The sequence below is a fragment of the Polypterus senegalus genome, chromosome 10 (genome assembly GCF_016835505.1).
Source record: "Polypterus senegalus isolate Bchr_013 chromosome 10, ASM1683550v1, whole genome shotgun sequence".
Classification (NCBI taxonomy): Eukaryota; Metazoa; Chordata; class Cladistia; order Polypteriformes; family Polypteridae; genus Polypterus; species Polypterus senegalus.
In genome coordinates this window covers 86,181,129-86,197,928 of record NC_053163.1, presented here as the reverse complement: position 1 = coordinate 86,197,928, position 16,800 = coordinate 86,181,129, and the positions used below count along the sequence as shown (strand labels likewise).

The window sequence follows — 16,800 nt, the reverse complement described above, 5'->3', positions numbered from 1 at the left end:
CTGATCAAAAAACATTTTGGCTATGTTACTCTTTACATTGATTTCTAATTTACCTTAGCAACTAAGCAAAAGTTCTATAAATTCCGTGTTACGATATTCCTTTATCTGGCCCTTTATTCCTATTTTTTGTTTCTAGATTTTATGGGTGCCACCGTTTTGTGTGTCCTGTTGCCATGAGGCTGCATGGTTTCTTCATGGTGGCCATAATATACATAAAGATCTCTCACATTAAGCAAATTTCTAAACTCTGAGAAAGTTTGAGGCAGACACACATGTGGCTAGCACCCAGACAAATAAAGATAAACTATTTAGGAAGTTCTGTTGCTTTAGTGGTTGTACTTGGGTTCGATCCGCATTTTCACTAGTGTATTGGCCTTAATGCCAGTCTCAGAAGAAACATGTATAACAGGTCTTAGCTTTGGCTTTAACTATTCTTCTGTTTATTCCCTTAAGAAAGATACTTGCTCATCTCTGCTGTGCCAAAATGCAGCATCCATTCCAATTGATCACATAATACAAATGCAAACATAATATTATGTATTTTGTAATTGGTTCCCTTACATTAATATCATGGCAATTTATTTAGAGAATGCTTGGTATTCTGTTTAGTTCTTAACCCACCAAATGTGCAACTATTTTGAAGTATAAAATGAAATGGTAGCTTTCCAAACATCATACTATGTCTTGTCCTGAAACATTGCTGGTCTAACTGACCATAATTTTAATGTGAATGTAAAGGAGCAATCGACTCATCGTCTCCTTCTGTTCCCCTTCCAATGTGTGAAGAGACTTTAAAATGCCTAAAAAGCAGTGAATTCTTAGGGTGGGATAATGAGAATGATTAGATATAGCATAGGAAGATAGTTTTTGATGCCAGGAACCATAGTTAAAGATTTCAGTTTAAAATGAAGATGCAAAAACTATTATTAATAATAATAGTCCTCAATGCAAATAAAATCACATAAATAAGGCCTGGCAGAAAATGTGCATGTAAGAGAAGTGTAAAGTATCAAGCAGAATGAATTACGCTTTTACAAAGAGTTCTGTAGAGTAACACGGAAAACTGCATCTGATTAGGAAATTGTTTGTTTAAAATGAAAATAGGGTGGCACAGTGGCGCAGTGGTAGCGCTGCTGCCTCGCAGTTAGGAGACCTGGGTTTGCTTCCTGGGTCCTCCCTGTGTGGAGTTTGCATGTTCTCCCCGTGTCTGCGTGGGTTTCCTCCCACAGTCCTAAGACATGCAGGTTAGGTGGATTGGCAATTCTAAATTGGCCCTAGTGTGTGCTTGGTGTGTTTGTGTGTGTCCTGCGGTGGGTTGGCACCCTGCCCAGGATTGGTTCCTGCCTTGTGCCCTGTGTTGGCTGGGATTGGCTCCAGCCGGACCCTGTGTTTGGATTCAGCAGGATGGAAAATAAACATTCAGTTTTACATACTTAACTAATTATTATTTAATGCTAAAACTCTTCACTTGAATGCTGTCTTTTCCATGTGTGCACACACTAACATCATCAAAAGTGTACATATTCACTGTGCCATTGTATCACGTGTCAGAATAATTATACAAGAGTAGAACTGTTAAATCCCATTTATTGTTTTGACTTGCATATTGTTATTCAGTAACTGTACGGTGATAAAACACCAATTTGCACTTTGAACAAAAATGTTCAAATAGATAGAAAATATGAAATGGGATCTTTGACAAACACGCACAGCTGCTCTCTCACATGCATGGCAGCAAATTCTTTACAAGTATGGATTAATCTGCCCGACCCTGAGAACAACTGAATCCAGCAATTCAGTCTAGAGTTAATATTTCCTTTAATGCCTCCTAACTTTTTGAAAATATAAAAGGCAAACAATTATGCATACATTCAGGAACCCTCACTAGTTGCATTACAGGCATAGTAATAATAAAAAATAATGATAGGAATTCATCTGCAATGAAAAAGCTCATAAAAATGATCAAAGCATACAAAATGATCATTATGTGCTTAAAGAAACAAAAATTGAAACTTATGAAATGGGCATAGTACAAGAAAAAAATAGGTAGTGGGAAAACAAATTATGAGGTAAAATGTGCTTAATAAGACCAGCAGAGAAGTTCTCCTAGAACAACTGACACAAGACAGTTTGAAACTTAAAGACCTCAGCTACACTGAAGCAAAGCGCTGAGGTTTTTCCGAATGTCTTTCACTGTTGACTGCAGCTGAGCTTCTGCCACACTTATATGCAACTTTAAGGAATCCCAATATTCACAATTTAGTTTAAATATTTCCTACTTACATCAGCATTTAGAGAAATTTACAAGACTAAATGGTTTCAAGATTCTAGCACTGCAGAGAATCTGCAACTTTCATTTTAAAGTTTGCACACTCAACGCTATTATTAATTTAGTTATGTCCGTAAAAAAATGTATACTTTATTACTAAAATGTGAAACTTCTTTCATGCTGGTACATCATTAACAGAGCAAGGAACAAATACAAAAAAACGTTTGCCAGTCATATAACATGACATTTAGCTTTGGCAGTTTAGATAAACAGATCAGTGACACGGTGTGCACAAGTAAGCTTTACCTAAATCCTCAGCTTCGTTCCCACATCCTTTACAGCAATGAATGAGCAGCTAATTGTTTAATCTGTCACTTTATCTTCTCAGATGGTCACATTTTGTACCATCTCACTTGCCTCTTTATCCTCTATACTGTACTGCTTTCTCTCTTAATTTTGATTTATAATCCTTTATTCACCATGTACAATTTCTTGTATTAGGGATTTGTCATTTTTCACAATCCCCAACTTACTCTCCAGTCACATGTGGAGTTTTTTGGGGGTCAGAGCACAGGATCAGCTATTTGTACAGCCGCCCTGGAGCAATTGCTGGTTAAGGGCCTTGCTCAAGGGCCCAACAGAGTAGCTAGCATTCCTTCAGTCTCTGCCAGGACTTGAACCGGCAGTCTTCAAGTTACCAGTCCAGATCTTTTAGCCAGACAGCCACTGTGATGCCCTAAGAGGACATATACTGACTTGTTTTTAACAGCACAAACCTGTACTCTCTTAATGACACTTGTGAAGCCTCATCTGAAAATCGTGATCAAAATCAATCTGCTGGATTTGTCTCCTGAGACAATTACACCATTGAAAAGACCAGGCCTTTTAGCTGAATTACACAGAAAGAAACTGTGTTCTACTGATTCCAGTCCAACATTTTGTGATGCTACCTAATGGAAATGAGAAGAAGCTACTGGGTTCCTGACAGTCCTAACATTTAAAAAGGCAACAGGCTCTAGTTATGCTCTGTGTTGGCCTGGAAGTATCCTAGACTCCTGTTAACCCTTCAAGGCTTCTACTGCATGTCATGTTCAGCCTAAGGTTAGGAAAGCCTGAATCCAGCAAGGGTCATCTGCCCAATAGTGTTTGGGGAACATTAGCGACTTCCTCCTATACAGAACTTCCTTCTCTCTTTTAAACAATTTGAGGCCTAGGCGCCATTCCATCCTTTGCTGCGTGGCAACACTTTGTACCCTGAGCATCCCATCCATGCACGTAATGGTAAATAACACACTAACATACTAAATATATACAAATGTGCTGTATGGGTAAATATAGTGGGAAATCTTGCAATTACACAAGGTAGTGCTGCCTAGAGACTAAAATAGTAGAAAGTTACATACAAGGGTACCACCTCGCTGCCCATAACTGTCTAACTCCCATTAACAGGTCATTTAACCCACTAGCACTCCTACAGGTAAACAGGGGCAATGACAGTCACATGCTTGAAATAAGTAAGTTGTTTTGTATTATCAGCTGAATGAATTACATAATAAATGCAAAGATCACCAGGATTGGGATTGCAGGGGTGAGAGCTGTAAATAAGGAAGCAGTCCTGGAGGTGGCAAAAGGCAGTCATAGTGCACATTTACACAGTTTCACATGCGGCCATCTTAGATCTGCTGAATAACCTGGGATGTAGAAAGAAAATCGACACGGACAAAGGAAAAGCATGGACACCATACACATAAACACAGACAGACTACCAAGGCTGGGATTTGAGTCAATGTCTCTGAACAGCATTATGTACCTTTTGGTACTATACAGAATTTTAGTGCTCTGTCATATTTTTTCATAATGCTCACACATCAGACTTCAGTTTCACCCAATACCTCAAAAGACAGTCTCAACATTGATCAGTTCCAAGGCCTCTCTATAAATAAATCATAGTGTTTGGGCCATCACCTGGCATGTTAAGGGCTATAAGAACTCAGGATGTTTTATTTTGGTAAGCAAATACAGTTAGGAAATAGGGATGAGTCCTGCAGACATGGTTCAAAAATATAGAAAGGTTCATTAATGTGTCCTAATGCATTAGCTAATGAAAACTTTTACCAGTATAGCAAGCAGCCAGACATTAAAAAGCCATTACCACATCCATCTTGTCGGAGTGCTAATTTTAGTCAGTCATGCAGAACTGTCTAATAGCATCGTTAATTTGAAAGCCCAATATCCAGGATAGAAAACTGTTGAATATTTTGATATAACATACAAATTATTGCAATGTTTAACTGCCCGATACAAACAAATGTATTTCCATTTTATGTTACTTGCATGAAGACATTTATTTATATACAGTAAGATATTTACTGAATATCAGGTCATCACAGTGGTGCAGTGCTAGTGCTGCTGCCTCACAACATGGAGACTGGAGTGCATATCCTGGTGCTTCCTGAACGGTGTTTGCATGTTCTCCCTGTGTCCGTGTGGATTTCCTCCTTTCTGTGCAAGTTAGGTGTATCAGCATTGCTAACTTGACACCTGATATGTGTGTGTTCACCCTGTAATGGACTGGCACCCTGTCCGGACTTTGTTCCTGCCTTGTGTCCAATGTTTGCTGGGATAGGCTCCAGCTTCCCCACAACCCTAGCACAGGATAAGTGTATTTTGAAAATAAATGGATGGATTTTTTCACTTCCTAATTTTCTGCTTGATCCCCCTGTCATGAATAGTCCACTTATTTCTATGCCAATCTTCATTATGTGTGAATATTTTGCATTATTATATAAGCACTTTATTACTTAAGAAACCAAACAAAATTCAATGAAACTAACTGGTTTCCAGGCAAAGTTCAAGAAATTCATGAATATAACAGGCCAATGTTGTCCGACTGTTGGTAACACTCAAGATCCACTAAGAAGCCAAGGAGGGAGGATAAGATTTCAAATTATAATTTGACAGTGAAAGATCACAAGCCTTGAGCCCATTCCTTCATTTTGTTGCACTTTCTCTTCTGGCATGCTTCTCCAACCCTTTGTACCTTCTGCCCACTATCACATTAACCTATTTACAGCTGCTACTCTCTCTTCTACTAAAAACTGCTTAATGAAGGTTTGGTTTCTTTTACAGGAACCTTGCATTCAGATCATTATTTGAATCTCACTAAAAAACTTGCTAGCATTTAAAATGTCTACAACTGAAGAAAACAGAAGTGAACAATTACATTCCAAATTTAACATTCCAGCTACACATTTCTTTCACTATCTTCAAATCAGAAACTTTGTTAAACAGAACCTTCCAAATTTTCCTCATCTTGCACCCTCATCCACGCTGGAAAAAATATTGCTCAATCTTAAGGAATTAGACTCCATCTCTACAATATATAACATCATTTTACAATCTCTTCCTTTCAAAGATCCAAGAGGACACTGGGAAAAAGATCTCTCAATTAATATATCAGAAAAGGAGTGGAAAGTAGCAATGCAGAGAATTCACTCGAGCTCCATATGCGCAAAGCATACAATTATACAACTCAAAATTATATATCGAGCACGTCTGTCTCGTCTAAAACTCTCCAAAATGTTTCCAGGGCAAAATCCAACCTGCGAATGCTGCAATCAAGTCCCAGCCTCACTGGGTCACATGTTCTGGGCCTGCACCAAATTAACATTATTCTGGACAAAAATTTTTAATTACCTCTCAGACAGCCTTGGACTCACAATCCCTCCTAACCCATTAACAGCTGTGTTTGGGGTTCTTCCAGAGGGGCTTAAAGTGGAGAAGGACAAACAAATTGTGATTGCATTCACTACACTCTTGGCACGCAGACTTATTCTGATAAACTGGAAGAATCCAAACTCTCCTCTTTTAAGTCAGTGGGAAACCGATGTGTTATATTATTTGAAGTTGGAAAAAATCAAATACTCAGTTAGAGGATCCGTACAGACTTTTTTCAAAACATGGCAGGATCTAATCAGTAATATTTTAAAAATAAGTTCATGAAGCACAGAGAATTTATTAATTTAGGTACTGTATGTTTACAAGCCTTAAATTTTACGCCGTTTGGCTTGCTCTCTCTCTCAGGGGTGGGGATCGATCTGTTCTTAACTCAATTCTTCTTTTTGTAAAAACTTGATTGCTTTGTATGGATTGTAATAAAATTAATAAAAAAAAAGAAAAAAAAAAAAAAGAAAACAGAAGTGACCTGAATTACATTACCACACGTTCTTCACTTGGATCGCTGCAATTTTCTCTTCTTGCATGAAACATCAGCAGACGATAACAAATTCAAAATGTGTCTCCCAAACTCCTGATTCAAATCAAACCTCAACTGACCTTCCTGGAAGATAAGGAATCATCTAGACCAGGGATGTCGAACTCCAGGCTTGGAGGGCTGCAGTGGCTGAAGTTTTTCATTCTAACCCTTTTCCTAATCAGTGGCCAGTTATCACTACTGATAAACTTCTTTCATTCTCATTTTAATAGCCCAGTTTTTAAGGATTCAGTCCTCTGAATTGATTAATTCTTCATTAAATGGCAGCCAAACAGAAATGAGATGTGAAACAAGCCAACAGATGACTAGCTAAATTGGAACGTAAAACTCCAGCCAATTTCATTCCAACTAATCTCTTAATGAGAAGCCCATTCTTGCTGTTAATTCAGCCCCTTATTTAATTCCATGGCTTGTTGCTGCTCTCATTCTGCCACAGCAGACATTTCCAAAACTGTTGATTTTTCTGTTTTTTCTAAGAGAAACGTCAAGATGTTTTGATGAGCTGAGTGATCAACCTCACTGAGACCTTCACCTTTGTTTATTTTCAGATACTGTGTGATGGGCACAGGTGAGCTGGTCATGTGGTGGTTTGTTTTGTGTCTCATTATTGTTTGGCTGCTAATTAAGGAAAAAGAAACAACTAAGAGACCCTGAGTCATGTTAAATAAAGCTAAAGCAAAAGAAATTAATTAGCAGCAAAAACTGGCCACTAATGAAGATGATGGTTAAAATGAAAACCTGTAGCCACTGCAGCCCTCAAGGACCGGAGTTTGACACCCCAATCTAGACTGAATCAACCTTGCTAACACCATTTTAATATAGGCAGGCGAATGGCAAAGTGACGCAATGCAGAGCACTGCTTTCTTATAGCTCTGGTATTCTACACTCACATCCTGCCCTTGACCCTGTTGCTGCAAAGTTCTTCTTGTGCCTGAAAGGGTTTTTCTCTGTGTATTCCAGTTCTCCTTGCATATTCCAGAGAGATCCATGTTCTGTTATTTGTAAAGTCTAAACTTGCCTGCTTTTGTGTGGCAAGAATGTATTCCTGCTTGGAACCTGATCATACCAGGGTAGACTATGGTCCCCATCACCATGCACTGGATTAAAAGAGTCTGATAATAGATGGATCATATTGCTAATACATCAGCACACCTTTCTGGTCTGATCACTTCATATATTCCTGCAAGCTAACTGCATAACTTCAGTTGCCAGAAATGGCTGTTAAATAAGCCTCTCTTGATAGGTAGGATGTGTTGATAGAGCTGGGAGTTGGTGAACAAACTCCTGTCTGTCCAAAAGCTTTCTTGTACAGCTGTTGGAGAAGAGTCAGGAAGTTTTATCCATCAATGAATCAATCAATCAATCAATCGACTTTATTTAAAGTGCAGAATCACCATGCAGCATGGTCCCAATACACTGTACAAATTAGAAGAATTAATGAGACAAGACATAATGTAAGCAAATAAAAACAGAAATTAAAATACAACAACAACATCAATATTGAAAGAATAATCTATACTAATAAAAGGCAAAGCCCTCACTGACTCACTCACTCACTCACTGACTCATCACTAATTCTCCAACTTCTCGGCTCATTCCTTACAGCTTACTTACAAAAGTTGGGCAGGTTTCATTTCGAAATTCTACGCGTAATGGTCATAACTGGAACCTATTTTTTCGTCCATATACTATAATAGACTTCTGCTCGATGGCCGTGGGAGGTGGAGTTACACCTCCCACGTAATTTAGTGCCTGCCCATATAAGGCCGTCCGTCAGCGGCAATCCAATAGAAACACTCCCGCTAAATATTCACGGGTGAAGGACTGTGCTTATGCAGACGAAGATGAGATGGTCAGGGTGGTGTTTGGCACAAACTCGGCGAAACCGCGAGAGAAACTTTTAACTGCCGGGTCTTAGCTAACATTAAATACAGCCGTGGACATCGCACGAGATGGCACCAGCACAGCTGGGAACCTTCGATGCATGTACACGAGCGGCTCACGTGAACTGACGCGTGCACAGATAAAAGCAACAGTTCCAAAGAGCGCTGAACAAAAACCGAATTACACAATTGAAAAGGCAGCAAAAAAATATGAAGGGTCTGATACATACAAGCATATTTATAAATGCAGCTACTGTGGAAACAAAGCACACGGTGGAAAAAGTCAATGTCCCGCTAAAGGAAGACAGTGTAAAAAAAACCTGTGCATGCAGTGTGTCAGGTCTCAGATAAAGAAGAAGACGAGCTGTTTATTGATGCAGTAAGAAACAAATCGATGAATGAAACCTGTCATCTTTACAACGATTGACAAACACGGAATGTAACTTGAACACAACACATCCTACAAATACGAACCTGATTGAAAGAAATAATGATAATCAAATCCTTGATGACAGCAACACTCATAACACTCACAAAACAATTACTGTATATTGACAATCGTGTTACGTTATTTTTAAAATGTTCCCTTTTCTTTTTCATAACTTCTTTAACACACTACTTCTCCGCTGTGAAGCGCGGGTATCCCGATCTACATACTCTCAAATAGACAATCCACATACCGTGGCGCAATGGAAGAGGCTTCGCCTCTAGCGCCGATGTCTGAGGTTTGATTCCCGAGAGGGGGTGCACTGAGTATGTACGCCTGATGACCCCAAAATTAAGGCAAAACACGTGTCGCATTCTCTTTGCATTATTTCACAGTAAAACTATTTCAATATATATACATATATATACACACACATACATATATGTCAGCGCTTCCTGATTAATTTTACCCTCGCATCCCCTTGGTTTGAGATGTATGAAAAAATATGCGGTTAACGCAGAAAGACAGATCACCAATTGAAACTTTATGAATAATGGATACTTTATTCGCCATCAATGATTGTTTTGGTAAAGCCATACTCAGTGTATTCATTAGATGAATGGTAAAAAAGTAAGAGCGAGGGGAGGGTGACTTATTGAGACACGCAGGCGAAACCACAGTAGCACGCAGGCTCGATGTAGTGCGCGTCAACTCGATCTGAATTGCGCGATCACATTCGAAAAAAATATATCTTTTCAAATTCTATTTAGTTGACACAAATATCTTTGGTTGGAATGTAAGGCGAATTTACTCTTTACATTTCTATGGTGAAGAAAAATTTATGCAATGATGCCTACATTTAACTTACATTCCTATCAAAGATATTTCTGTCGACTAAATAAAAATTCCTTCTATTTAAAATTTAAATAGAACTTGAACAGATATGATAGTTCATAATATCCACGCAGACTTGCACGTGAGAGCGGGAGTCATCCGTTTTAACAAACAGCGTATTTCACTGATACGAAATAGCCTGCCCATTTAATTATTTAGGAATGGATAAATAAATTAAGATTTTGTACAAATAATGTTTTTCATTTTTCTTCCTTGATGGATTCTGGCACCCCAGCAACAGTTGCTCGCACTTAAAGAGTGTATATATACATATATATATATATATATATATATATATATATATATATATATATATATATATATATATATATATATATATATATATATATATATATATATATATATATATATATATATATATGCGTTAGCCGCATATTGTTTCATACATTGCAAACCAAGGGGATGCGAGGGTAAAATGAATCAGGAAGCGCTGACATATATGTATGTGTGTGTATATATATGTATATATATTGAAATAGTTTTACTGTGAAATAATGCAAAGAGAACGTGACACGTGTTTCGCCCTAATTTTGGGGTCATCAGGCGTACATACTCAGTCCACCCCCTCTCGAGAAATGAACCTCAGACATCGGCACTAGAGGTGAAGCCTCTTCCATTGCGCCACGGTATGTGGTTTGTCTATTTGAGAGTATGTAGATCAGGATACCCGCACTTTGCAGCGGAGAAGTAGTGTGTTAAAGAAGTTATGAAAAAGAAAAGGGAACATTTTAAAATAACGTAACATGATTGTCAATATACAGTAATTGTTTTGTGAGTGTTATGAGTGTTGCTGTCATCAAGGATTTGATTATCATTATTTCTTTCAATCAGGTTTGTATTTGTAGGATGTGTTGTGTTCAAGTTACATTCTGTGTTTGTCAATCGTTATAAAGATAAGAGGTTTCATTCATCGATTCATTTCTTACTGCATCAATAAACAGCTCGTCTTCCTCTTTATCTGAGACCCGACACACTGCATGCACGGGTTTTTTTTTTACACTGTCTTCCTTTAGCGGGACATTGACTTTTTCCACTGTGTGCTTTGTTTCCGCAGTAGCTGCACTTATAAATATGCTTGTATGTGTCACACGCTTCATATTTTTTTGCTGCCTTCTCAATTGTGTAATTCGGTTTTTGTTCAGCACTCTTTGGAACTGTTGCTTTTTGTCTGTGCACTGCGTCAGTTCACGTGAGCCGCTTGGTGTACATGCATCGAAGGTTCACAGCTGTGCTGGTGCCATCTCGTGTGATGTCCACAATGTTAGCTAAGACCCGGCACTTAAAAGTTTCTCTCGCAGTTTTGCCGAGTTTGTGCCAAACACCACCCTGACCATCTCATCTTCCTCTGCATAAGCACAGTCCTTCACCCGTGAATATTTAGCGGCAGTGTTTCTATTGGATTGCCACTGACGGACGGCCTTATATGGGCAGGCACTAAATTATGCGGGAGGCGTAACTCCGCCTCCCACGGGCATCGAGCAGAAGTCTATTATAGTATATGGACGAAAAATAGGTTCCAGTTATGACCATTACGCGTAGAATTTCGAAATGAAACCTGCCCAACTTTTGTAAGTAAGCTGTAAGGAATGAGCCTGCCAAATTTCAGCCTTCTACCTACACGGGAAGTTGGAGAATTAGTGATGAGTCAGTGAGTGAGTGAGTGAGTGAGTGAGTGAGTGAGTGAGTGAGTCAGTCAGTCAGTCAGTCAGTCAGTCAGTCAGTGAGGGCTTTGCCTTTTATTAGTATAGATAAGTGGTAGCCCAAGATGGAAATTAGATGCAGAGATAACTCACAGAATGCAGTGTGGATTGAACAATTGGAAAAAAACATAAGCATTGTGTAATCAAAGAAATAAGGAGACGTTTAAAGGTAAGGTTTTTAAGACAGTGGTAAGAAGAGCAATGATGTATGGAACTGAGATACAAGCAGGAAAGGGAGTGCAGAAGAAGAAGTTGGATGTGACAGAAATGAGAATGTTGAGAAGGATGTATGGAGTTAAAAAAAGAACAGAATAAGAAATGAGACAATGAGAGCTACAACAAAAGTTCAAGAGATGTCTAAGAAAGTACAGGAAAGTAGGTTATGTGTTAAGGACATGTGATGAGGAGAGACAATGAATATATGGGCAAAGGAGTAATGAGAATGGAAGTAAAGGAGAAGAGAAAATGAGGGAGGCCAAAGTGGAGTTGATGGATAAAGTAAAAGAAGATCTGAAAGAAAATGACTTGACTGGCGAGGAGGTACACGGCCAAGCTATTGGGAGAAGGTTGATCATGTATGTTGACCCTACATAGAAGTAGGAAAAGATGAAGAAGAAGAAGTGGAAGAAGAAGTTGAAGTGAAGGGAGTGAAGCTAGGCTTTTGATCTTGATTTAAAATATCAACTCAGTGTGTTTTTCTAGCACATAATGGAAGGTCATTCCAAAGATAAGGTGCACGGTAGGCAAATGTTCTGTGATCAACGGATTTTTTCTTAGCTGGGGGTGTAATGAAAAGACCAGCATTAGGAGAGTGAAGAGGACATTAGGGAGTGTATGGTGTAATTAGCTCAGCTAAATAAGGTGGTGCATGTCCATGCAAGGCCTTATATGTTAAAAGAAGGACTTTAAACTCGGCTCTTGCTTGTATTGGTAAACAGTAAAGTGAAGCTAGAATGGGTGTTATGTTTATTGTTATTTATTTTTTTTTCAAGATTCTAGCTGCAGCATTCTGAACAAGCTGGCGAATTTTAGCAGCACAACTAGAAAGCCGGAGAAAGGATATTACACTAATCTAGTCTACAAGAAAAAAGTGCATGAACTAATGTTTCAGAATGACACAAAGATTGAAAAGATTGCATTTTTGCAATATTATTAAGATGAAAAAAAATTGCTACCTTGCGGTAATAGCCTTGATATGAAACTGGAATGTGAGACGTGTATCAAAGATCATTCCAAGATTCTTAATAGCCAGACTTTGAGAAATATTAGATTATATTTTGTACACTATGGACCTCTGTCCCTCCTTTTAGTGTTGAGGCTCCATTTTGCGGTTCCATATTAACTATCTCAAATGGTACTTGTGGTGCTTTACAGTTGTTTTCTGTACCCACTCTGTGTTATGATTATTGTCTATCCATTATGCTGGGTTTTCCCAAGCTTGTCTGTTTGTTCACCAAATGCACAATTTTTGTTTCTCCTTGAATTAGTTACAATTTGATTAACTTTGTGTCTTAGTTTAATATTGTAATGTAGTCTTGTGTGGACCTTGTAAAAGTGCCCATTGTTGAGTGTGTAAGATAATTAATTGTTTTACTCTACAATGAGTGATGAACTTGCAGTTTTTGTGCTTTTCAGTCCACCAGCTTACATTCAGCTTCCACTTACTACATGTTACAACCTTCATGAAAAACTGCAGGCAAAAATGCCTAATTATGAATCATGAAGTTTATATTCTTAAAATTGAAATGCATCATGTATGAACTTTATATAAAAATAAATACAACACAGTGCAAAACTACCATCTCTCTTTTTAATTTCTACTCAGTTGCAGCTGCAATAAAGAGAACCTCAGGGAATTAACTATTACAGCAGTCCTTCAAGGTCATATCGTTTGAGCTTAAACATGAGTGCTGAAATCTATAATATAGACAGAGTCTTCTTACTTAGGACAGGAAGACAATTGTGGATTTAGTGTAACATACGCTTGGCAGTATCTTAAGAAGATGGAAAAGATTAAATAGGTTTAATGGTAGTTAATTTATAAGGTCTATAGCATTTTTGACTTGTGTTGGCCAATTTCTGTCATCTGGTCTTGTAACTGATGCTGACTCTATTATGTTGCCACATTTGTAAATCGCTTTGGATAAATGTGTCTACTAAATGAATACATCTAAATGTGACGTAAGGAAAGCCTGAACTGAAGGTTCGGCGGCTACTCATACTGTCAATGAAAAAGATCTTCACACTTCAGTATTTCATTATCTCGTCTTCCATACAGCAAGCAACGACTACATTTATCAGAGGCCGTTAATTTCATAGGAATTAACTTTTTTCTCTTAAAATAACCATCGGTGTAAGTAGTTCCAGTCCCTTTGCAGTAATCAGTAATTCTAATTTGTCAGCCTGATGCAAAACACCATCGACGCAGAAAGGCAGCGAGACAGAAATCACAGCGTGCGTTAAATATCCACGGACCACCCCGGTTAAAAAGAGGTGGTTAACCTGGAACTGTCCAGTCAGGCCCGTTTGCTTTCCCGACACGGTGTTAGAAGAATCATACACTGATGGTCTCTAGTCTGCTTCGCCCCAAAAGTAGAGGAACCCCGAGACAGAGGGATAGGCACTGAGATGAAATGACTAGAGCCACAAATACACCGTGTGCGCTGAGGCGACTTGCGGCACACAAGAACTGAACCTGCTAGCAGACCGTGAGCTTCCGCCTAGTCTCGGGACCACCCTGCCATCTCCGCATCAATTACGTGGAATGAATATTTAAAAAAAACGTCCAGTTCTTAACGATGCTTAAATACAATGCGCCATTTTTAAACGGTCACGACTGTCCCAGCCGTTATTAACGCAACTAGCTTGAATGTACGTGCACAGTGCAGCACCATGCAGGTGAAGGCGGCACATTCCGAGGATACGTCCGTTATTGTGGTAATTGATGCAGTGCCAGGGCTGTGCTAGGCGCTCTCGAGTGCCGCTGCCGCAGCACTGCCGCCGCACCCCTGCGCCGATCGCTGCTTCCTTGACCTTGCACTTACCCACAGTGTCTGGGACAGTTAGACCGGGAGCAGGCTGGTTCATTCCTGGAGGCATCTTTGAAAGTCTTTATTTTTTATGATTTCTCATACGACCTTTTTTTTAAATGATCCCGCCGGTCTTCCCCTTTTCAAATCGCACTTCAGTGCCTGATTTCTACTGATGGTGCTTCCTATGACCATCGGATTCTGGCAGTGGGATCATGTTCCCTGGCGACGGCTCCTCTCCTGCCCGCTGTGATCCTTCCCTTCACTTTCCTTTCGGCTGGCCCCCAGCTCTCCAAAGCGGCGAGGTATTGATCGCCAGTCTTTACAGCTCGGGTGCACTGAGCATGCGTCTGCCCTTACACTTAGGAGACGTGAGGTATGTCCTGTGAAATGCGGTAGAGACGACTTAGACATCTATTTCGTTCATTTTGTAAAACGTCGTAAATAAATATGCGGCGGGTATTATAGTTTGTTGAATAAACGTCGAGAACAAAAAGCAAAGATAAAGCAGGGGGAATGTATAGATAACACTAAAGCATGTGGCGTGCGGGTCCCCTTACAAGGGCCAACAAACCATTACGTGCTGTAGATGTGCTGCTGACAGCTTAACAGTGACACCAGCCGATCGCCGTCTAACGTGTTAAAAGCGATATTAATAAGATCTACCTCTAATGGAAAAACAAGCAATGTAGGTAAAATTATAATAACTGTAATACCTGGAATAGATCTCAAAGTAGAATATTTAAATGCAAGCTACTAATGTGAGCAACATGAAGAGTACTGTATACTGTAAAAGCACGGCAAAAGTCACGCGAGTATGAGCATTGAACTTTATTTTGCCAAATACGTCAGCGATTTTGCAAGTCACGGTTTTTAAGTCAAAGGTAAAATGACAAACGCATTTATCTGATACGTGGTATAGGAAAGCGCAGATCAAAAGAGGTCCAAATTAAAAATGATTTGTACGCAATATGTGCATTCAGATCTATTGCCCAGTACAACAAGAAACATTTTAATACCTTAAAGATAGGCACTTAAAACGCCAGAATGATATAATGTGCTCTTAGAAGTTGCAAGAGTCTTTCTCGGGAGCTCAAGACTCAAGATTGGAACCAACTCTGGAAGGGCTGCCGGTTGAAACTCTACCACGAGGTCCCATTTGCAGTTTCCCGTTAACTGAACAGGGAAGAGAAACTGGAGAAATGCGGGCGGGTATTGGACAAGCTTCGCGCATACAGTGCTTGGGCAGGCAATCGAGCGCACCGTGTCACCTGGCAGGTTGGAGACATCCAGTAAGTTCAATTCAATGGCGAATAGCCAAGTGGTCTTTACGATTCAGAAGCTGGCAAAATAACACCGTAGTTAAGCAAGCTGAGGGCTGGTTTCAATCAAGAGTTTAGCGGACACATTTTGAGTTGGAAGGAAGGATTGAAGGAAGTCAAAAAAAGGTAAAGATATTTGCAAAAAAAGAGAACGGAACCCCCACAAGGCCATTTTACAGTGGTTGTTTTTAACCAGTGCGGTGGCCTGGCGCCCTGCCCGGGGTTTGTTTCCCGCCTTGAGCCCTGTGTTGGCTGGGATTGGCTCCAGCAGACCCCCGTGACCCTGTAGTTAGGATTTAGCGGGTTGGATAATGGATGGATGGATGTTTTTAATCACTATAGCTTGCCCGGCACAGATCTCAGTTCATCACCACTTAACAGAACATGGGAACAGCTTAACACACACACGACACACAACGGAAACTCAGAGAAAAAGGCAAGTGATGACCAGTCGAGGTCTTCGTGGGCAATGACCTGGGTTTAATTCCGACCTGTGCTGCCAGATCAGTGGCACATCACTGCTAAACACTACGCCACCTCAAAGCCCAGGCTCTGGATTTTAGTAACACCTGAAAAAACTCAGTTCCCAAAACAAGGGGCAGTTTATCAAAGCCACAACATTCTGGTTTACTGATGTTTGTTTGTTTGGTTCAATCATTAACACATCTCAGCTTCTTTTGTCAATAAGATGTATGCAAAGACTGTTCAATATATTGACTACTGACAACAAAAACACTACAGTGTTAACAGTTTATCAGTTTAAATAATATTTTCTAATAATGTATTTCTATTTTTAAAGACTGCTAGAAGCGCTACCATTGTGGTACTAAAGTGAATGTTGTGGAGGCAGAACTCCAAGGGACAAAAGCTGACTTTGGATCTGATAAAACTGTGCTATCACTGGCAAACATGTTTCATTATTACATCATTTCTTAATGGAGACATTATACACAAACATCCCCCATGATGATGGAGCTACGGC

General features: G+C 39.5%; 1 protein-coding gene across 3 annotated transcripts in view; it reads right to left on the bottom strand.

Annotated features, from left to right (window-relative positions):
* Positions 1-15,027, bottom strand: part of tmem255a (transmembrane protein 255A) — a 68,175-nt gene extending 53,148 nt beyond the window's left edge. Inside the window, exon 1 of one of the 3 annotated variants that reach the window (XM_039766084.1) lies at positions 14,512-15,027. In XM_039766084.1, the coding sequence (XP_039622018.1) occupies positions 14,512-14,566 (55 nt within the window). In that variant the 5' untranslated portion in view covers positions 14,567-15,027. The remainder of the gene's footprint in view (positions 1-14,511) is intronic. The other 2 variants (XM_039766081.1, XM_039766082.1) reach the window with 2 other exon arrangements.
* Between the last annotated feature and the right edge of the window lie 1,773 nt (positions 15,028-16,800).